This window comes from Pleurodeles waltl, chromosome 5 (genome assembly GCF_031143425.1).
Source record: "Pleurodeles waltl isolate 20211129_DDA chromosome 5, aPleWal1.hap1.20221129, whole genome shotgun sequence".
Taxonomy (NCBI): domain Eukaryota; kingdom Metazoa; phylum Chordata; class Amphibia; order Caudata; family Salamandridae; genus Pleurodeles; species Pleurodeles waltl.
Window position 1 is genome coordinate 805339657 of NC_090444.1, and position 23152 is coordinate 805362808.

At 45.2% G+C, this 23152-nt stretch overlaps 1 protein-coding gene across 1 annotated transcript in view; it reads left to right on the forward strand.

Annotated features, from left to right (window-relative positions):
* Positions 1-23152, forward strand: part of ARHGAP18 (Rho GTPase activating protein 18) — a 544764-nt gene that overhangs the window by 359085 nt on the left and 162527 nt on the right. Inside the window, exon 9 of the mRNA XM_069234821.1 lies at positions 16922-17081. Coding sequence (XP_069090922.1) covers positions 16922-17081 — 160 coding nt within the window. The remainder of the gene's footprint in view (positions 1-16921; positions 17082-23152) is intronic.

The window sequence follows — 23152 nt, forward strand, 5'->3', positions numbered from 1 at the left end:
TGCAAATTCCCTATACTTTACCATGCATTTTATTGGTTGAGACTAACCATTATTTTTGCCTTCTGTAATTAACTTTTATTTCTTTAACAAACATTTATAGTTTCCAACTTTTATTCGTCTCAAGAACGCTTATGTAATTGATTAGGCTGATTGATTTGCTCTCTCTCTATTGCCCTCAGAGGCTTGTTTCCTCATACATTTCTTGAGGACAACATCACCCCCCTGATCCTGCATAGGTATCTTCCCTTAGATGATAAGATATAGGAACTACTAGATAAAAGTGTCCCCTTCTGATCCATGATCTGTAGTCAATCTACACATTTGGTTCCTATGGTCTGTCCAAATTGTATTATGTGCAGTGTTTTGGTGTTCTCTGAATCAGTTCTTGAGCAATGGAGTGTGAGTATCTGCTGGGCAAATGTATTTTTATGGCTTGTGGCTTTGAGAGAGTGATTGGTGGTACTTGTTTTTTGGTGCAGATTTATGTGTGTCATGAACGAAAGTGTGTGCAAACATTTTGGGTGTGTGGTTTTTATCCGTGGGTTATTTGGAGTTTTTCATTTTTTTTTCTAGGATGACTTTACCATATTTTTTGAGTTACATGGTTAGAGCTTGTGATAGTGGTTGTCTAGACCAGTGGGTCTTAACCTGTGCTTTAGGGACCCGTGGGGGCGTCCGCAAAGCCTACACTTGTGGCCTCCGACTGCTGAGAATATTATTTATTTATTATCATCAGATTAATAAAGTGTATGCAAGTAAAGAAGCAAAATGTGAAACTGAAAATGTTAAACATTTCTATAAATGTTAAGAAATTCCAAATTGGAGGCTAAAAATTAAGTGTGTATCCTCAGATTGATTTGTGGTAACAGTGCAAGTGCATCAAACAGAATATAAAATGGATGATGAATGGCCTTAATTGAGTTTAGAAAAGCTCTGTTGGAGCGCTCACAGGTGACATATTATCATAAATACCCTCAGAGGTCGACTGAACCTTTGGACTTGATGACGAAGTTAGTAGTTAGGATCAAAGAAGTCTAAAATCATAACATAAAACTCAATAAACAATATTAAACATCCATGGATAATTTAACACTGAAACAAAACTCCAGACTGAAGTTTCAAAGCTTTATTACAAGTCCCAAAATCAATGTTACGTAAATGGTGCGCAAAACTCCGCTATGAATATACATGAAGACCATTGGCTGACAAAAGCGTCTGAAAAGATTCATCCTGGAGTACATCAACACTGTCAATAGAGTACTGTAGATTTTTTTTGATACACACCTTTATTAGTTTTGTAAAGTGACATACAGCTAACAAGTCACACCCACGTCCCCCGACATGGCATTATACAGTTCCACACAAGTGACATAGGTACATGATTGACATTGGTCAGAATGATCAATAACAGGGCACCCCACAACAATGGCACCTAAGACATAGCCCCTGAATACTCTCCCCAGGTGGCCGCCTGCCTCCCCCACACTTTCTCATATTTAGCCGGGCACTCTCTCGCCTCGTATACTAGTTTTTTCTGCTGGGCACACCAGTCCACTCCACGGCGGCACTTTGTGAGCGCCGGTGCCATCTCCGCTTTCCAGCCAGCTGCAGTGTCTCTCTTGGCTACCAGACAAGCCACGCCCAAGAAGATCAGCTCCTCTCTACTGGACCCCACTCCCTCCATGACCCCCAATAAAAGTGGCAATAGCGCCACCTCCACCTGAAAGAATCTGGAGATTTCAGTCGCCACCGCCTGCCAGTAGGCAGCTATGTGTGGACAGTTCCACACCATAGGGTAAAAGTCTGCGTCAGAGCCGGCACAACGGGGATAATCTGTGCGGGGCTAGAGGCCTGTCCTATATAACCTGTTAGGTGTGAGATAGGCTGTGTGTAAATAGTATGCTTGCACCACGCGAAGACGGGTGGTCATAGTCAATGTTCTAGGGGCCATCAGTGCATCTCTCCAGTCCTCATCACCTATGTGGCCCAATCATTCCTCCCACCGCTGTCGGAGTTTGTCCAGTGTCTGAATTGTGTTAGTGACCAGGGAGCGGTAGATCTGTGGCACTCTCCCTTTACCCAGACCATCCTTCAGTGCCTTGGCATCCAATGGACTAAATTCAGGGAGGACCATGCCGGCCTGGACGTATACGTTTAATGTGTGCAGAGCTGTAGGTATTTGTGGAATTGGGTCTTGTTGAGTGAATATTGCTGTTGAAGCTCCTCGAAGGACTGTATGCGGGACCCCTCCCAGACGTCCCCCAACTGTGAGATGCCTATAAGGTCCCATTTTTGAAATCCCTCTAGGGCAGAGACCTCCTCTAGCCACCCCCCATGCCACAGCGGGGTTTGTTGGGTAAGATGGCGCCACCAACCCGTCACCCTCTGCGCCTCCCTCCAACCCATCAGTACCACTCTGGTCACCTCCAGGAATCTGCGGGTCAGGGAGTTATCGTATAGCATCTCGAACAAGCCAGGGAAGCCCATTGTCTGGAGTTCTAGCTGATATGCAGGGTCAGACAGCCCCCCCCCCATCCAATCATTAATGACCAGCAGATGCATTGCTAGGTAATAAAGATAAAGGTTGGACATCCCCAAACCACCTTCATACACGTCTCTTTGACAGGTCCTGAGTGCCAGCTGGGGCCGGGTACCATACGATAGAAATTGCCGCGCTATAGCGTCTATCTCCTCAAACCACCGCCTGGGAATGGGGTAGGGGTAGTTCTGGAGCAGGTAGAGGAACCGGGGTAATACCATCATTTTATAGAGTGCTATCCTACCAAATATGTTGAGGGGCAGGGTCTGCCATCTCTGGAGGTCATTGTTGACCTTTCGAGTAAGCTGCAAATCGTTAAGTGCCTAAGCCAGTTCAGGCAGCAGAGCCACATTTACTCCTGGATACCGGAAGCTGTAACCTCTGGTTGGGATGGCATTTTGCCAGTTGTAATGGAACAGCAGAGATTTACTGGGATTGAGTGTCAGGCCGGAGGACTCTGAAAACAGTGCCAAGATTTGCAGCGCCTGGGGCCCACTGCAGGCTGGGTTGGCCAGGAACAAGAGCACATCATCCGCGTAAAGCGCCACTCTGTCCTCCCGCCCAGTGGGCCAAGACCAACTGTCAATCAAGGGATCCTCCCTTATAAGCTTTGCCAGTAGCTCCATCGCTAACGCGAAGTTAAGCGGTGACAGGGGACACCCCTGACAGGTTCCCCGACGGATAGGGAATGGGTCCGAAACAACCACGTTCACTTGCACTCGGATTAGAATAAAGGAGTTTCACTAGGCATCAAAATTTGGGACCAAACCTAGTGCTCAGAAGCACCTGGTTTGGATAAGTCCAGTCCACTGTGTCGAAGGCCTTTTCGAAGTCTAAGAAGGAGGAGTGCCAGAGGAGGGGTTAAGAGGCCCCAGTGAGCCAACGCCACATGTAATCGCCTAATGCAGTGCCTGGTACTTCTCATGGGCATAAAGCTGCATTGGTCTGGGTGTATCAGCGAGGGCAACACCCTCTTCATTCTGGAGGCTAGGATTGTGGACAGTATCTTAACTTCAGTGTTGAGAAGCGAAATGGGGCGATAGGCAGAACATTGCTGCGATCGGGGGTTGGTCTTAGGGATCACCACTATGGTGGCTTGGTCGAGACCCGGAGGAAAGCCACCCCTCCTCTCTGCCTCCTCAAACATGGCAAGCAGGTGAGGGGCTAGGATGTTGCTACACTTGCGGTAGAGGTCCGCCGGGAAGCCGTCTGGGCCCAGGGTTTTGCCCGCAGCTAGTTCCTAAATAGCATCCCTGACCTTCTCGAGCAGCCAGTTCCGAAATAGCATCCCTGACCTCCTCGAGTCCCATGGGTTCATCGATGTTCTGCCTTTCCACTATCGAGAGTCTAGGGAGAGACATCTCCCCCGGCAAGGGGGCCTCCCTCTCTACCTGCGCCCTGGGCTGCTCCTCGTAGAGTCTTGCATAGTAAGTGGCAAAGCTCTGCATGATTTTGCAAGGCGTCTGGGAGAGGGCCCGGACTCATCAACGACCTCGGGGATGACCCTATTCGCCATCGGCCAGGTTGCTAGCCAGTGCAAGAGCTTTCTGCTCTTGTCCCCCCAGCTGTATACGTGGGCCGCCGAAGCTCGCCACATATATTTCACCGTTTCAAGAACAGTGTGTCTGTTCATCCATACAGATAAAGGAGGACCATTTTTGTGGACTGCTTTTTTCTGTCCCTCCCTCCACACCGTATTATACATGCCATGAACAATTGGTGCTACTCTATTTAGAAGATTACATAAAGTTGGACCTGGTTTATCTGTGGCTGTTGGTTTGGCTTAACCCTGAAGTGACTCTGAATCACTATATTATAAGTGACTGATTCCTCACCTTAGAATTTTCCCAGGACATCAGGCTGCATCCAGAAAATTATTAGCAGTACATGTGCATGCAAGTAGATGGCGTCCGTTGACTGCCTGTCTGTCATCCGCATTGGAAGTGATACTGCCTTGCCCGCGTATATGGACCACACTGACATCAGCTCCTTTCTTTCGGTGCTAACAGTGCAGATCCGAAGATCTATCTCAGTCACTGTTTGACCCCTTTTTTTTTTTTTGTTTTTAATTTTAGTTAACCATTTTTTTAGCAGTTGGTCCCAGTGTGCTTGCAATATGTCCCCTAACAAACCTGTGGGTTATACGCTTTCTTGGGACTACCATAGACAAATGTCTGGGTCTGATTGTCATTTGGTTTGTCTCTGGTGCCGGAGATCAGGCAATAAACCCAAGCCCTGCACAGAGTGCACATCTGGGCACCCAAGGCGATTCTCAAGTGGGGGATGAAGCTCCTCCAGCATGCCAGAAGAAATACCCATGTCTCCAAGACTCTTTCTGAGCCATTCCCATAGACGATTGTCTTCCCCCTCTACAACATCTTCCTCAAAGTCAGGTAAGTCCAAGAAGCATAAGAAAAAGTCAAAGCATTTTTTGGCTTACCCATTCAAACGCCATTCATCAAGGTCTTGTGCCTGCACTCTACATGTGGAGCCAAAGTCTAGATCCTCTCCAGTATTCTCAAAGTTATTGGAACGATCAACTTCTGCCCAAATCAAAGATTTCTGTCACATCATCTTTGGGCCACCGACTCCCTCTAGCACTCCAATAGTGGCACCTGCTGGGTTATCACTGTAGATTCATCCGAGCTGCCAATGTGACTCGACATGGGTGCCGTCATGCGCCCGGTCCCAGTTCTTCAGATGCTACAACTGCCGCTGAATGGTGAGCCTATCCTGATCTCTGACTCCAAGATGGTGCCACCCAACACCACTTGATTTTGACACCAGCAGCATCTACCTTTGGACGGATACGTCCTACCTGAAAAGGGGATTGAGGAATAGAGTCAAGGCCCCTTTGAGGGTAACTCTGACCAGGATGAAAACTGGTATAAGGGACTTGGTGATGATAGTGGTTTGAATATCTTCCCAGACTCAGTCATGCTTTTTCCTCCGGGCCCAGTTTCGGAGGAAGGCACATAATTTGTGACAAGTAATGTGTAGGGAAGTGGATGTTCTTCACCTGCAACTTCCACTAGTTGAGATCCAAACCAACATCTTTACAGTGGTGCTTCATCCAAGACTGAGCTCTGCTGAGCAATTGCTCCTCTTTAATTAGGCCTTTCTGGGGTTATCACTGGCCTTACACAGGGGATCCTGTATACAGCCTGATTTTAAGTTGCCATCATTCCGCCCCCAGGAGATATAGCCTTAGTCTCCCAACATCCCTCCCCTGAGAGGCTGGTGGTGCAGGCATCAGCAGCAAAGGCCAATTAAAGCCCATTCCTTTTTTGACCCACCAGATAGGGAATCCAATAGGCTGGGTACTTTTGGGAAGCAAATCTTTTCTTCCACCAACTTGGCCTTGCAGTCGTGAACACAGCCTTATCCATTAGCCCAGCAGGCTTCACAAACCTTTTTGTGTCTGTGGTCATGGATCCCAAAGAGGTTGCTGGAGCAGTTCCCAGTATGCTGTCCAGTACCACCATCTCTGGCTGCTGCAGCTTCCAAGCTGCTTTAGTGAGCCCTCCGCCCAGCACAAGCAATCCTGTTGGCGACAGGATCAGGCACCACCTGCCCCAATGGGGTAACCTCTGATAAGTGGGTGCTCCAAATTGTGCAGAGTGATTATGCTCTCTTATTCGTGGAAACCCCTCCGCCTTTGCCATCATCCCCAGAATGGCTGAAGGAGGACCATCTCTTGCTGCTCTGTCAGGAATTGCAGGCATTATTGGCCAAGGGAGCTACAGAGAGGGTGCCAGCAGCAGAAGTAGGACGTGCCATTATTTCCCTTACTTTTTGGTGTCAAAAAAGAATGTAACCCTCTGCCCCATACTAGATGTGTGACATCTTAGCACCTTTTTGCGTAAAGAGAAATACAAAATGCTCACCTTGGCTCAGATTCTCTCTGTCCTGGACTCTGGAGACAGGATAATAGTGTTGATCTTAAAGGACATATATTTCCACTTCCCTGTCCTGCAACTTCCCAGGCATTGTATAATGTTCACGGTAGGCCACAAGCATTTCCAGTTCACTGTGCAGCCATTTGGTCTTTACCAGTGCCCCCTGGTTGTTCACGAAAATGATGGTGTAGTTGCAGTACACTTTCAAAGTTTCCAGTCTTCCACTACGTCAAAGACATGCTGTAAAAGGTTGGCTCGCCCCAAGCAATGGTTTGCCGCCTCCAGACTATGGCAAACCTTCTGCACTCACTGGGATTTAATACGAACATGCTGAAGTCACACTTTCTAGGACCCGCCCTTTTATCTGAGCTATTGTGGACATGGTGCAGTTCTGTGCCTATCCTCCAGAACGGAGAGTCCAGGAATGTCGGGATGTGCTTGCAGTGTTTCAACCGCAATTGTGGATTTCATTGAGGCTGACTCTGAGGCTGTTGGGTCTGACAGCCTCCTGTTGGTGTAGCATGCCTGATGGTACGTGCAAGTTGTGTAGTGGGATCTGAAGTCCCAGTGGGCACAGTACCAGAGAAATCTCTCCAATCTGGTCCAGATTTCAAAGAAAATTGCAAAAGATCTGCTGTGGTGGCTGACGATTCAAATTTGGGTCTGCGGCAGACCCCTCTTCCTTCCTCACCCAGAGCTCACGGTGGTCACAGATACAACACTTATGGTTTTGGGTGACCATCTGGGAGAGGAGGAGATCAGAGGACTCTGGTCTCAGGCAAAGTCTCAGCTCAATATCAGTCTCCTGGAGCTGAAGGCTACACGCCTGGCATTGAAAGCCTTCCTCCCAACCATTAAGGGAATGCTGGTATAGGTGTTTACGGACAGCACCACCAGTATGTGGTATTGCAACACACAGGGTGGGATGAGGTTGTGGACCATGTGCCAAAAAGCTCAGCACCACTGGCCGTGGCGATGCGTGCCAGGGCATGTTACTGGTCATGCAGCAACTGTTAGGATCTCTGAACGCCAGGGCGGAAGAACTCAGCCATTGATGCCTTGTGCATCTTCAATGCATTTACACCGGTGGTGGCACAGGGTCTCTTCTGAGAATTATGAGAACGTTGGCTTTCATGTGTTCACCAGGATCGTGCAGTGTTCTGTACATCCTGGACTCATGCATGCTTTTCTGCTAGTCCTGCTCCTACCTTGGGTTTGCAAGAAGATCAGAACAAACCGGGCCCAAGTCATCCTAGTAGCTCCACATTGGGCTCTGCAAGTATGGTGTACCGAACTCCTGAGAATGCTGGGACAGGTTTGTGGTGTGGTCTTCCTCACTATAAATGGACCTTGTTTCTGCATCTCTGTCAGATGTGCTGCTATTTCCACTGCCTTTAGCTCTGCAAGGCTGTACCTGGGACACTATTAAGTTAAGGGTTACCTTTCTGCTGTTCGCTGTTCTGCAGTTGCTGGATCAGTCCTCCCTGTTCAAGTCACCAGTTGTTATACTTTTTCCCAGGGGTTTGCAATATTTTACAACATTTGTTCCCTCCTATCCCTTTTGTTAAACCTCAATGGGATTTCCATTTAGTATTGACATATCTCAGTGTTTTCTCCCTTTCAGCCCTTGAATATCTGCCCTCTGAGGCTGCTGACACCACAGTTTTCTTAGTGTCCATTACATCATCCTGGAGGGTTCACCCTCTTTCACCCAGACATGCAGGTTCTTTGGGTATGTGTCTCTTTTCTACCGAAGGTAGTCACTCCTTTTCATGTGAGCCAGAACATTACCTGTTAACATTTTTTTGCTCCAACTCATCTTTCTAAGGAAGAGAAGAGATTCTGCTTCCTGGACTAAAAAAGAGCTCTCTCTTTCTACATTAATCACACCAAAGAACTTCAGGTGGACAATAAGGTCTTCATTAGCTTTACTGGGACAAGGCAGTGCAGTAACGGACCATCTTTTGATGGATTCTACTCTGCATCCAGATCTGCTACACATTAGCTCAAAAGCAGCCTCCTGCGTCCCATTCCACCACAGTTACGACAGCTACTGCTGTGTTAGCGTGTGAGTTACCTCTCTTAGACATCTACCAAGCTGCCATGTGGGTGTCACGCCACACGTTCACAAAGCACTACTCCGTATACTGTCAGGTCTGCTTAGATGGTCATTTTGCCCATTCGATCCCCCTGAACTTCTTTGGTTGAGCTAGTTGAATTGCTTTCACTTAAACTAAGAGGACACAATGCCAAAAGAAGTCAGCACTTTTAGTACTTCCCAAATATCAAACAAAAGGTCATGCATATACATGAGAATAAGCCTATATAACTCAAGTGCAGCAGAACATGTTTATACAAAGGTAAACGCATCTATCATGTGGTCATTGTATTAGTCAATCACTCAGCTGATATTATGCTGACTCATACATGAACTCAGTATTTGACAAACGTCAGTCCAATTAAATATAAGTAAACAATCTTACCGGCTGATAACATTTCATTTAGAAGATGCAATACCCTGAATTCCGCAACACTTTTGCCAATGGCAGACTTAGACACTAATGATGAGGGCTGTGATCAAGATCGCATTGATGAGACAACTAAGACCAGACACAACATGTACCTCTTGAACTAGTTGATTTGACTCTGTTTGTGGATGGGTTTTGTCTGGGACTATCATGGTACATTGAGAGCAGCATAAACAGCCTGCACCATATTAAATATCATGGAAACAGCATTCTTGTGTGATGCCACTTCACAACAAGTAGCAGAAGTAAATGCACTAATGAGAGCATGCTGCTTGTCTGATGGATTGAATGTTAATATTTAAACTGACAGCGAGTATGCTTTTGGAGTGGTCCAAACGGGCTTTGTGACATTTTCTGGTAATCTGATCTGCAATGGAACATATATTATGAATCTGTTGAAGGCATTGCAGCAATTTAAAGAGCTTTTAACAGTCAAGTGTGCCACCCGTAACAGTGGAAGAGATATGAGAATACTGGGAATCAAGTATCAATTCAGATGTAAAAGAGTGACGTAAAACAGAAAATTATAATGTAAATTATTTTGTGTTCATTAATTTCAAACTTTGAGGAAGCTTAAAGTGCTCTAGGACAAGACATCAGAAGATGAAAGAAAATGGAACTCAGCAGTTTTTTTTTTTGTTTAGTTTTTTTTTGTCCTCATAAGAAAATCCCGCCACACTACACGAGGGTCATCAACCGACATCAAACATGGTAACCCCGTAAACCAGGTTAGAACCCAAGTAGATGCTCTAATCCAACCGCAAATCCGTGAGCGAGGAGGAAAAAGCAGAAGGGAAGAGGGGGGAAAAAAGGAGGCGGAAATAATCATTGGACTACTTGGTGTGAAAAGAAGGCGGAAATATTCATAGACCAAAAACAACTAAGAAAGGGCTAGTATATCGGGAGTGTTTTGAACTGGTCCTGTGTACGATACTCCCATTAACCTTCAAAAAAGACAAGGGTACACAGTTCCAAAGAATGGGTTCTGTACAGATTCTAAAGAAACAACAGGATCCAAAGAATCAATTTGATATAGAACAAGAGCCCTCACTCACCAAATGGTGACATGCTTCATCATCGAGCTTTTGCTCCTCGTCAGGCCGTCACTGCAATGCCTGACGGGCCCCTCGCGGGGCTCTTTGCCAGAGATCTTTTGAATGTAGAAATGCTGGTTAGTAAATGGCGGAAAATGGGATTGGTATTTGGGTGTGTGAGGATAAATATGGCTAGATGTCTAGAGAGATTATTTTAATTAAACAACGACCTCTGTCATGATTAAAAACCAAATGCGGGTAATAATTAGGAATGATGTCTAATCCACCCTCAAAAGAAACAAAAATTAAGAAAGGGTCAGCAGTCCCAAAATTCAGGGAAAGCAAAAAGTAGGCACAGAAATCACCATGCTACTACTGTACTGGTCAACAAGTTTCTCGCAAAAGATGTCAATTAAGATTGTTGCGATTCGTCAGGACCAAAATATACCTAAAACCATATCTTATAACCCAATAGGAATCTATGCTTATCACAGGAACCTGAAAGGAGAAAATGTACAGAAATAAAATCATAATTTTTTTAAAATATTTATTTTGTGCATAGTGAGTTCAGTCAGGTGAAGATCCCTAATGTGCAGTGTATCATACAAGTGACAAATACTCCGAAAAAAAACCTCACAACTCGGGAGACACCAAAAAATACTAGAGAGGGAGTCACTTCCACTTCAGAACTTATAAATTGCTTAAGAAAACCATTAATCCCTGACCAAAAAATACCTAGATTTGGGCAGTTCCAAAACATATGTATATCGTTTGCATTAGGCTCCCCACATCATGTACACTTTTTTTCTGATTTCGCCACAGTGGACAGACTCAGAGGAAACCAGTAAACCCTATGCATCGTAAACAGTTGATTTTTTTTCAAAGCGGCTGATCTAGTTACCGACCAAAGCCGAGAGCTTGACCTTTCCCAAATATGCGCTAAATCCAAATCTGGGAAGAGCTCTCCCTGTCTCTGCTAAAGTGGCAAGACCGCTGAATCTGACGCATCAAGCAATGCCTGATACCAAACAGAAACTTCTTTATGTACCAAGATCGAGGATAATTTCTCTTCCAAAGGATTATACACTCCCCCTTTCTCCTGAAGAGATGCCTCTCAACTTGCTAATTGTAAATACTTGAACCTTGAAAGCTCATGGTCTGTTAATTCCTCCAAACTTGACCAGGGCACCAGCTTCGCATCCTTCAAAAGTTGTCCCCATTTCGTCACCCCCTTTAGCACCAAAGCCAGTTTATCTAGAAGAAACTCAGGAGTGCCAGGGGAATCCCAGACCGGAGCCCTGGGACTGTAATAGTAAATGTGGAGAATTTGGCATACCAACCACTATACTGTAGCAGTGTCTTTAAGAAGCTTCAGTCGGATCTTTTTGAAAACTTTTGGGTGACCGAACTTATATAAGAAAAAACTACCAGCCACTGAAAACTCTTAAGTCACTGCACCCCAAAAGAACGTATATTCAGACCTATCGCGTAGCAAAATCCTAACATTTTTCAAGTGAAAAGCTAAGTAGTATTTATAAAAATCAGGAGCTGCTATCCCCCCCCCCATTCCCCTTGGGCCTACATAGTTTTTGCCAGGCAATCCTAACACCTCTTGAAGACCAAACAAGCAAAGTTAAATCGGCTTGCATCTTCTGAAACCATCTCTTCGTGAATTCCAAGGGGATCGTGTTAAACAAGAATGTAAATTTAGGAAGAATAATCATCTTAAGGATATTTACTCTACCAATAAAAGAGAGAGGGAGCCCGGCCCAGGTCTTAAGTAAGTTACGAGACTACTTACAGAGCTTATCAAAATTAACCCTGGCCAGTTCATTGAGATTAGAAATAACTTGAAAACCCAGGTCTCTAATCTGTTGCTTGACCAGCGGACTATCAAAGGTAGTATTCCAACACATAATCTCAGTTTTCTCTGCGTTAACAGAGTAGCCCGAAACTTCTCTGTATTCCTTTAAATGTAATAAAATTCTAGAAAACACCTGCGTCAAGTCTCCAGTGTATATCATAAGATCGTCAGCATATAAAGCAATCTTCTTCTCCCAGCCCATACATTGAAAAGGAGGGATCGCTATATCCGCCCTAATTCTAGCTGCTAAAGGTTCAATATATAAATTGAAAAGGAGCGAGATAGTGGACAACCTTGTTGCGTCCCTCTCTGGATCCTAAATCTGGAAGATAACTTATCGTTAACCAAGATACGAGTTGATGGGTCTTTGTAAATAACCTGAATTGCCTTAATAAATTTCGGGGCCATCTCAAAGGCCTCCATTACACGTTGTGGAAAACGCCAATTTACATGATCGAAAGCTTTAGCTGCATCAAACGTAAGGACAGATAGGGGAAATTTTTCAGAGGTCGCCAGGTTAACCGCACCCAGTAAATCGTGAGTCAATTCAATCAAGTATCTACCTCTGACAAACCCTTTTTGGTCCTCATGAATCAAATCGCAAATCACACTCTCAAGCCTGTTAGACAAAATATGCGTATAAATCTTATAATCTGAATTCAGCAGGGTAATTGGCCTGTATGAGCCACAAAGAGCAAGATCTTTCCCTGGTTTCAAAAGGAGGCTCATGACTGCCTCACTCCAAGACCTGGGCATATCCACCCCCTCCTGTAAAAGGAAATTAAACAATTCTGTCAAAATAGTAACCAACTCCTCTCAAAGATTTCTATATAGTTCATTAGGCAGACCATCTGGACCCGGAGCCTTCCCCTTCTTTAAATTCAAAATCGCTGCTCTCACCTCCCCAGGATCTATTTCTCTCACAAGTTGGTTCTGATTTGATACTGTTAACTGAGGGAGATGAAGCGCTTCCAGATACTCCTTTACAGACATTTCAAATGTTACAGCAGAGTGCTGGTCTTCTCGGGATTAGTTGTGCATACAGCTCCCGTAATCTCTGATTTAACAAGCGGAATTAAATTCTTAGAGCGGTCTGATCTGGTTTTCCATGCCAAGAGTTTTCCACAGCCTTCCCTGGATACCCTGAAACCGGTCCCAGGATGCTTGTTTCCGGCCCAGGGTGGACCTGGCCTGGCAGTTCGGGCTGGACTGTTCCCATAAGGAACAGGGTCAAGACTGATTTGCATATGGCTGGGTCCACACTGGGGTGGCATGGTGAGCAAAAGAACAATGGATTAAACCCAGATCTGTGACTGGGGGTGAGTGTTTGCATTGTTCAGCACTCCGTCCATCATCCTTTTGTTTTGCTAAAATGAATTTGCCCACCAGGGGAGCGATCTTTGCCTAAGGGGTCTCTGCCCATCTGTGAAAAAAAAAAAAATCCCTGGTGCCTAGTGGTTTCTGCTCCCCTTGGGGGGCAGATCGACAAATTAAAATAGGCTGATCTGCCCCCAAGTGGTGTAGAAATGGCCTAAAATAAATTTGCTCCCCAGGGAAGCGACCCTGCCTAAGGGGTCGCTCCCATTTGGTGAATTTATCACCAAAAAATATCCCTTGTGTAGTGGTTTCCGCCTTGGGCCAGATTGGCCTAATAAAATAGGCTCATGTGCCCCCAAGGGGGGGGGGGGTTGAAATGGCCTAAAATAAATGTGCTCCCCCTCCCCAAGGAGACCCTTGCCTAAGGGGTCGCTCCCCATGCGTGAAATTGGCGCAAAAAAGATCCCTGGTGTCTAGTGTTTTCTGACTTCCTTGGGAGCAGATTGGCCTAAAAAAAATAGGAGAAGCAGAAATGACGTAAAATCATGCCCCCCCCCCCCCAAGGGGAGCGACCCTTGTCTAAGGGGGCCCCATCTGTAAAAAATAAAAAAATCTCTCTTGCCTAGTAGTTTTTGCCCCTCTTGGGGCAGATCGGCCTTATTAAAATAGTCCGATCAGCCCCCATGGGGGGGGCAGAAATGGCCTCAAATAAATTTGCCCCCCCTGGAGCGACCCTGCCTAGGGTGTCCCTCCTTTTTTGTGAAATTGTCCCCCAAAAAAATCCCATGTGTCTAGCAGTTTCTGCCCCCCTTGGGGGCAGATTAGCCTAATTAAAAGGCTAATAAAATAAGCTGATCTGCCCCCAAGGGGGTTTAGGGGGGAGGCCTTAAAACAACACCCCCCAGGGGCATTCAGTGTTTACATTTAAAAAAAACTCCCTGCTATCTAGTGGGCTTTTCTGCAGCACGATCCCTTTACAATCGTGCTGCAGAAGTGCTCAGAGAGACATGAAAGGAAAGGAAAAGCCCCCCTATCGGAAGAGAAATTAAAGCATTTCTCTTCTGATTGCGCTGGAAGCTGAGCTTCTAGCGCTATGAGACGACCTCTGATGAGGTCAGCGCACTAGCGCTCCCCCTGTAGGCCAGTTGCAGGACGAGCTGGTTACGTCCTTGGCACACAACAACCGTGGCCAAGGATGTAACCAGCTTGTCCCCGGCAAGTAAGGGATTAAGTTTGTAGTTTGTAAATAGTCAGACTTTGCCGTCTATTTTACAATGTTTGAGTCGAAGTGTGCCTCTTATGATTTTAAAGCCTGAAAACGTCGTTGTGCTTTTGATAAAATAATTGAAGCTGGTGTTGCTCTTTTGTAAAGGGGAACAAGCCTATGTGGTAAATCAGGGCTTGCTGAAGTAAAGGGGGGGGGCTTGATTTCAATCTGATGCTCGGTGCCCCTGCATTTAAACAAATAAAGTCTGTAAAACTTATGTTCATTGGAAACTGCTTGAGCACCACAGGTGGGAAACAAAACATACAGTTTAAAGTGTTCCCCGGCAAATTGGATATGCGAGCTTCATTCTGTCCTGATCATGGAATGGAGACCGCTCCAACCTCCTCCTACCCCCGCGCCCGTGAGAGCTGAAATCACTTTCAGTTCAAAGGGTTGAATAGCCTTGATGCAAGTCCTGAACTTAACTGCAAGTAGAAATGTGACCTTTGTCAATGAAACATTCAGAGGGCTATTGTATGTAATAATTTTATAGATTTAAGAATACGCAGCGAGAATGACCTGAATGAAGACTTGTTCAGCTGAGGATGATCTACGAGCACAAGGGTTATATGGTGGTATATGGTGGTATTCCTAGACTTTTACATAAGAGAGTGAAAAGAAAGGAATGTAAAATAGTATGCTTTTGACCTAATCAAGACTTTAGATCTTCTGGGATTTAACAATTAGAGCAAAATCTCTACACTCTCAAAAGATGTAATTCTCTTAAAGATTATTAACTGAACTCTGTTGGCATTGTATGTTATGTAAGTGCAGGTGTGAAGCCCAGGAAGGTATCTGTCAGAAAGCCTGAGGTTTGACTCTGCGACATAAGAGGGAGATACCATCTGGATCAGGTGTAGCACAAGTCATGGATATGTAAACTGGAGGATAAGATCAAGAAACTGTCTGTTTTAATGTGGTTGAGGTAGTTCTAAGCGGTCGACATGCCCAATACTATCATGGACAGGTTAGCTGTATGAGAAAGATGACATCAGGAAAAATTATGTTTTAGTGTGGTTTCATTTCACGAAGATAGGGTAATGCAAAATTTAAGTTCAGGGAGGTTCATAGGTGGACATGTCTGAGATGTATGTCATCTACCTATTGATGGAGGGCTCTTCCCATACCATCTGAAAGATCTGACAGTGACTCAATGCAGAAGTTAAACGTAAAGGGTGACCAGATCAAAGTGTTAAGCACACTGCAGCATATGCAGTGTTAATTGGGCTTAAATTATTTTATCTGAACATATTAGGATAGGAAACATGGAGTCCACATTCTTAATTTAAAAAAAAAAGAATACCAACACTGGGACCTGGAAGGTAGGCTTCACTTTCATCCAATGTACTCGGGGTATCTTCCTCCTGTCTTGGATAAAAAATTATTAATCATTATACTTAGGTATAGGATTGATCCTGTTTTTGATGTTGATCAGGATTTTTGCATTTCACGTGAGCTTGCAAGAGTAAGCCCAGTCCCCCTCAAGGGGTCTCCAACCATTCAGGGGCCTATTCAGCCCAAGGCCAATGATTATCTGTGAAATACGTGAGACTCAAGGGACCCCGCACAGGGCTGCACCACTGATATTGGAAGATGATTTGAAATTAAATACTGAAAAGAGGCTTTACGATTGCTCAAACGCAAATGGAATTGAATTGTTGCATCAAGAGCTCGGTTTTCGTCCTTAAATCAGAAATCCAAGCTGTTGGGTTTACGATTTCCTAAGTTGTTATTGAAGATTTTTATTCAGTTGCAGGCTTATGCCTTAGGGATTTTGAGTGAAACCCAGTGAACACATAATAAAGCTGAAACTATCCAGATCCTAATTGAAAAATATGATTTTGATGGATGGCTTAAAACTGATAATGTAATGCCGACGTCAGCCTTACATTGAAGGTTATGCCAAGGGGACGAGCATGCATCATACAGTTATAAGAAGACTATATTATCAGTAAACCGACTCTACTTAGTTTTAAAAAGGAGGCTAGTCAAGTAGTTATCTGACCTTTATACTCAATCGTGATTTACATAGACTTATTTATGATGAATCTTGACGTGTTACCTAGAAAACATTAATCTAGCTTTAATGGAGGAACCAGTTGTTAGGAAATGTGTTCTTCCCATTGAGGCACCCAACTATTTTGTCCATAGCCGTTTAATCCGTTTCCAAGTTTTACACTGGAGGAAAATGTATATATTTCCTGTGTTCTAAAGCGGTGGTATCATGGCTATTCTGTGTGCTTTTGAATTTCTTTTTAACTTGAACATCCGTGCCGTTGCTATTGTCTTGTGCTACCAATTAAATCGTATTGTGGAGTAGTGATTTTATCACATTAGCCTAAATTGACCATTGGTTTGTCTTCATGTTAATTTTGTGATCTGGATTTAACGTTACTGTTTAGTATGTGTTTATTTATATGGTTATCACTTTTGTGCTTTTTAAGTGATGATGGTTTCTTCCATTCCCTTTAAGAATATCTGCCAAGAACTGGAGGCCAAGTTCAATGAAGGTTTCTTCAGCTGGGACAGCGTGAAGCAGCATGATGCGGCAAGCATTTTAAAGCTGTTCATCAGAGAACTGCCACAACCTTTGCTTACTACGGAATATCTAAAATGTTTTCATTCTGTGCAGAGTGAGTAGTATTCACAATGAACACAATTTTAGAAGAGTTTTATTTTGATGAGAGGTAACAGAGTTGAAGCCGCTAATCATTATTGGCCTAACTAGTAAAGTTTTGCCTGATTTCAAATGTAGGTATTCAGCATGGTGGCTTCTTCTCTATTGTGGTGCAACGCAATGAACCTGGGTATAAATAGTAATAGTTCTGGGTACAGTGCAGTGCTGTGCTGAGGGCAGAGGAATCCAGTAAGTGAAAAAAGGACTTAGGGGGTCATTCCAACCCTGGCGGTCAATGACCGCCGGGTTGGAGGACCGCGGGAGCACCGCCGACAGGCCGGCGGTGCTCCCAAGGGCATTCCGACCGCGGCGGTAAAGCCGCGGTCGGACCGGCAACACTGGCGGTCTCCCGCCAGTGTACCGCTGCCCTTTGGAATCCTCCAAGGCGGCGCAGCTAGCTGCGCCGCCGAGGGGATTCCGACCCCCCCTACCGCCATCCAGTTCCCAGCGGTCCGCCCGCCCGGAACCGGATGGCGGTAGGGGGGGTCGCGGGGCCCCTGGGGGCCCCTACAAGTATTTCACTGTCTGCTTGGCAGACAGTGAAATACGCGACGGGTGCAACAGCACCCGTCGCACCTTCCCACTCCGCCGGCTCGATTACGAGCCGGCATCCTCGTGGGAAGGGAGTTTTTCCCTGGGCTGGCGGGCGGTCTTTTGGCGACCGCCCGCCAGCCCAGGGAAAAACTTAGAATACCCTCCGCGGTCTTTCGACCGCGGAGCGGTATTTCGGAGGGGGGAAGTCTGGCGGGCGGCCTCCGCCACCCGCCAGATTTGGAATGACCCCCTTAGTGTCTGGTAGAAGCAGCTACTGCCAGCTTTCAGTTTGGGATACTTATTTGAGCCAGCGGTATTTCTCTTGCCCATGGGCAGTACTACGCACGAAGAGGCGTCACTGGTATAATTTTCTGATGAAAACTTTGATCCACCTTGATGGATTGAGAACCACCACCCAAATTATTTAACGCAATTAAATTCAGTGAAACGAGTGCCTCTTAAAATTTCCATGGACTTTGTATTCACAAACCATTTTTGTTTTTATTTGTGTCGAGCATTAATGCCTTCCCAAAACACGGCGATATGCTCCTTGCTAGAAATCCTCTGTTACAAATGTAATAGTTCTGAGTCCACCACCCTCCTTCCAAGGCATATTTAACGATATTTCTATAACAACCTGTATTATGTAGACTTAATAAATGCTACACGTGACTTTGCTTTTACCAACACCTAAATAGAAAGTATTAAGGGGCTTGCATTACAATTGCCAATAGATCAGGGCATGGCCTATTGAAGTATCACTTAGTTAATTTTTAAAACCCAAATCATCATAGTGGGTTTGTCATGACCGTATTACATTTATGCGAATTACAGTAGTTCAAACAGTGTTAGCAGTTCCATTTCAGAGCTGAAATGCATACTATGGTACATAAAAAGATCCAGAGCATTCATTTTCGCTTTGCTTTTTGAACAGTGAATCCTTTGTCATTCGTTGAGGCACCTTAGTAAGACGTTTCCTTACTGTTAGTGTAACAATGGAACCTCCTTAAGTGTGTCCTACTCAAAATCATTGAACAAATCCGAAACGTGCATACTAAAGAACATTGTGGAAAATGAGAAGTGTGTTGTGCGCCCCTCATTAACATACCTTCATTCACTCAACTGCATTCAGCAAAAGCTCAGCACACCCACTCGTCCCATAAACACCCATACTCAAAACTTTCATTTCTGGGTAAAAAGACATTGCTTTCCATAAACATAGATTTTTTTTAAACTAACTTTATTGCATTTTCAAGAAGTCTGATCACAACAATCGATTACAGGACAATGTTGTTGTCCAATCACAGACCTGTCAGTGGTGTACATATTACATTAAGTCAGAGCACCAATGCCTCTAATCAACTAAAACATCCGAGTGAGCATGCACGAATGACAATGCAATAGTCATCGATTGTAATCACCTTTTATCAGACCATCTCAAACTCGCATTTAATGTGCTCTTTGACCTACCTCAGACTCCCCCTCCCCTCACCCCTTCCTCATGGTGCATCAAGTTAAATTGAGGAATAGGGTAACCCTGTATTACACTCCCATTTGTGAGCTATTACTTGCAGGTGACAAGCTCGGCCTGCGGCAGTTAGTATCAGCCTCTAGTGGCCAGACCTCTGAGTCACTCATGGAATTCACAAAGACCCCTTCAGACCTGCACCACTTCTATTGATACCCTCCCTCCCCTCGCCTCCTAAAGTCTCACCTCAACATAATATGCCCACTTCCGAAACTCTTGCTTACATGCTTTAAGACTAGAACCCCTCGGGCTCTTCCAGTTCCTAGCAATCTCCCTCTTTGCAAGAATGAATGCAGGTCCTGGAAGCGGCTGTTGACTTTATTCTTAGCTGTGTTTGGGAACCACCCCAGGAGTCAGCGCTGGGTCACACAAGGAGTCTCAACTTGTATGCTAGTAGAGACGCCCCCCAGATAAGCTGTTAACTCTGGACAACCCCAAAACATATGGTAGAATTCCACTCCCATCTCTCCGCAGCGGGGCATGCAATTTCTAATGGTAAAAAATGCCTATTGAGTATCCCGGGGCTGAGGTGTGCCCTGTGTACTATGAAGAGGTTGATAAGTTTAAACCTGGTGTTTCTGGTTGCTTTAGTGGCGTTACACAAGCTGGTGTCTTAATCTGTCACCTATGGCCAGGTTGAAATCCGCCTCCCACTTTCACGGTGGTCAGCCGGGGCCAGAACATCTCTCCGATAATGTTTGTGTAAAGAAGTGACCATCCTAAATGTCCTAGACGCCATCAGGATGTACTGGTAGTCAGCCACTGCCGTCAGTTCCGCTATGCCGGACCCCAGTGCTTGCGGATACTGCAGTGACCGCACTGTGTAAGAGGAAGTGCCCCTGTGTGGTAGGTCATAATGCAGCTGCAATTCTTCAAAGGGAAGGAGTACTCCATCCTTGTATCCTCAAAAAGGACCCCCACTGTAGTTATTCCTGCCTCCCACCAAGCTGCCAGTCATTCCACTCTACCCCATGGGGCAGTTCCTCAAGGAATTTGAGCGGAATATCCAGCAAATAAGGGACCCAAATTCAAGCCTTATGAAGACTGCAAATCCAACACCGTCATACTACTGGGAATTCGGTAGTATTTCTGGCATCAGGCAATGGAAGGCCCAGCAGGGTTAGAATCAGCTTAGTCTCCTCTGGAGTTGATGTGGTATTTCTCTGTCCGGTCCATGTCTCTTAGCTACCCACTGCGTAAGCCACTGCATTTGTGCCATCAGGTAGTATCCTCAAAATCTGGGACAGCCAGCCCGTCTTCCGTCCCCGATTGCTGCAGGGTGGCCCAGGTATATGCCCGATCTCCAGGTAAAGCCTGTGATAATCCTTTTTATGTGACAAAAGTAGGAGTCTGGGATCTAGATTGGGAGAGTTGTAAAGAAGTAAAGCATGCAGGGCAGTACCACCATCTTCAGCAGGGCTACCCTGTCTGTAACCGACAGGGGCAATGTCCCCCAAAATTCAGCCCCTGCCCTGAGGAAGCTGATCGCCCTACCTACATTTCCTTTGAGACAGTCATTTCGATCATAGTACATTCTGACTCCTTAATATTGAAAGGAAGTGGGTTCCCACACCAGGGGTCCCAAGTCCTCTGAGAGGTGTCTGGTGTCATCTATTGGAAACAGGCAGGACTTGCGCTATTTAATGTTGAGCCCCAGTAGGGACCCATCTTGGTCCAGCATGCCACGGGAACCCCTCAAGTCACCCAGGTCGTCCTGGAGGAATAAAAGTAGATCACCTGCATAGCACACTATATGATGGGTATGCCCTCCAGCTTCAAGACCGATTTTACATAAACCTATATATGATTTTACACACCATTGGACTCATATTTTGTGATATGTATTGGGGTGGTCCTTACCACCCACTTTGTTCTTTTAACTCTTATTCTGTTTTTCTGAATATTTTAGTGTTGATTTGATATTAGTACTGATGCTGTTGCCACTCTGCGTTACTTTTTTTGGTGCTTTCAGCACTATTTTACTCATTCTTTTTTCCTCCTCCTGTCTCTGTTACTCTGGGTTGATTGACTTCTGTTGCTATGTTACTCTGCCAACTGGCCCGTCTTGTACCCTTGGATTCCCTTAACACACTAGTGCACAGCCTCTTTGTTTGTAATTCTTGAGCTACCAGTGCCACATCTGTTGTGTCCCTGGTGCCTAATTTCTTTTGGTCGTTGGCACTGGGTTTAGTTTTTGGGGACCTGGACTTTATTAAAATTTACTCTTAGACCCACAGCAAGAGAGTGAATGGCACAAAAGGGAAAAAGGAGGAAGAGAAAATAGAACAGTGAGAAAGGGAGAAAGAAAGGGGTGCAATAAAGCGTAAGTCAAGGGGTGGTGGAAGACATAGCCATTGGGTGAAGTCAGGGATGGACAGCCTTGTTTTTCAGCAACCCTCCCATTCGGCAGCATAGGCGGGGAGTTGTGAAGAAGAAGTGTGAATACTTTAAAAAAAAAAAAAAAAAAAAAAAAAAAACTCTGTACTTTACCTTTTTTATAATGTGTTATTTACCCTTGCTGTCTGCGTTATGATTTTATCTAGGACTTTCCTATCCCATCCCCATCATTCCCTTACCCTTGATTGTCTTTGCATCAATCTCCTTTGCCTTGTCTATTGCCACTTGCTTCCCTGCTGTTTCACAGCTTGTCAACCTCCACTTTCTTTTTGTTCCGTACCTAGCACTAGCTCCTCATTCCCTGCCCATTTTGATGAATTCACCATATGAGCCTCTCCTTGCATCTATCACCTGTATTTAAATGGGTTAATCCCTTTGTAAGTCTTGCAGATTGGCTGCCCTCATCCTATTCTGTTCCTCCACCCTCTCACGTCCTCCCCTTCCAAGCCATTCCAACAGTCTCTTCCCAGTAGATTTATAATAACATCACCTCTACTGTATTTGTGTGTATGTGTGTATGTATGTATATGTAAGCATGTGTGTGTGTGTGTGTGTGTGTGTGTGTGTGTGTATATATATATATATATATATATATATATATATATACATATATGTGTGTGTGTGTGTGTGTGTATATATATATATATATATATATATATATATGTGTGTGTTCGATGGCATGTGCAGCTGCAGATACACATGCTATGCATATCGATTCCAACATCTAGTGTTGGGCTCAGAGAGTTTCAAGTTGTTTTTCTTCATAGAAGTCTTTTAGAGTCACGGGATCGAGTGACTCCTCCTCTTCGGTTCCGTTGCGCATGGGCATCGACTCCATTGTTAGATTGTTGTCTTTCCGTCGTCGGGTTCGGACGTGTTTTCTCTCCTTCCTTTTCGTCGGTATTGTATAGATCGCGTTATTTATCTTCCATCGAAACAGCAGTACCGCCGGAAAACAACTTTTTTCGCCCTTTGGGGCGCGTGCACCTAACTCTGGCCTATTCGGGCCGACCGCGTGGAGAGCCTCATAGATTGGACTCCATTCCGATTCTGCCCTCGGTGCCATGCTAAGTATCCATACACAGACCAACATCTGGTTTGCAACCTCTGCCTTTCTCCAGACCATGGGGAGGAAAACTGCGCGACCTGTTGATCGTTCCAATCGAAAAAGACTCTTATGGACCTAAGAGCAAGAAGGCTGGAAATGGCGTCGAAGAGCGGAGAACATTTCGACGTTACAGAAGAGGAACAAATGCAGACAGTTACCCTATCCGAGACACAGAGTCGGAGCAGGGATCTGAGGAAGACAGACCGGTCGCAGCCGGCCAGCATGTAAGTACATCTGCCCCTGCACCCCCACATAAGAAACAACGGAAGACTTTGGGTACGCCACTGCCCGAAGGCCATGGCTCGGCCCAAAAAAAGACTGTCGGTGACCAACGCTCAGGTTCGGCACCAAAAAAGGCCATGCCTCCGACGACTTCGGAGTCGACAAAGACTATTAAAAGCTCCATTTCAGTCTCCAGTAGACATCAACAATTTTCGGAGTCGAAAATTAGAAAAACAGT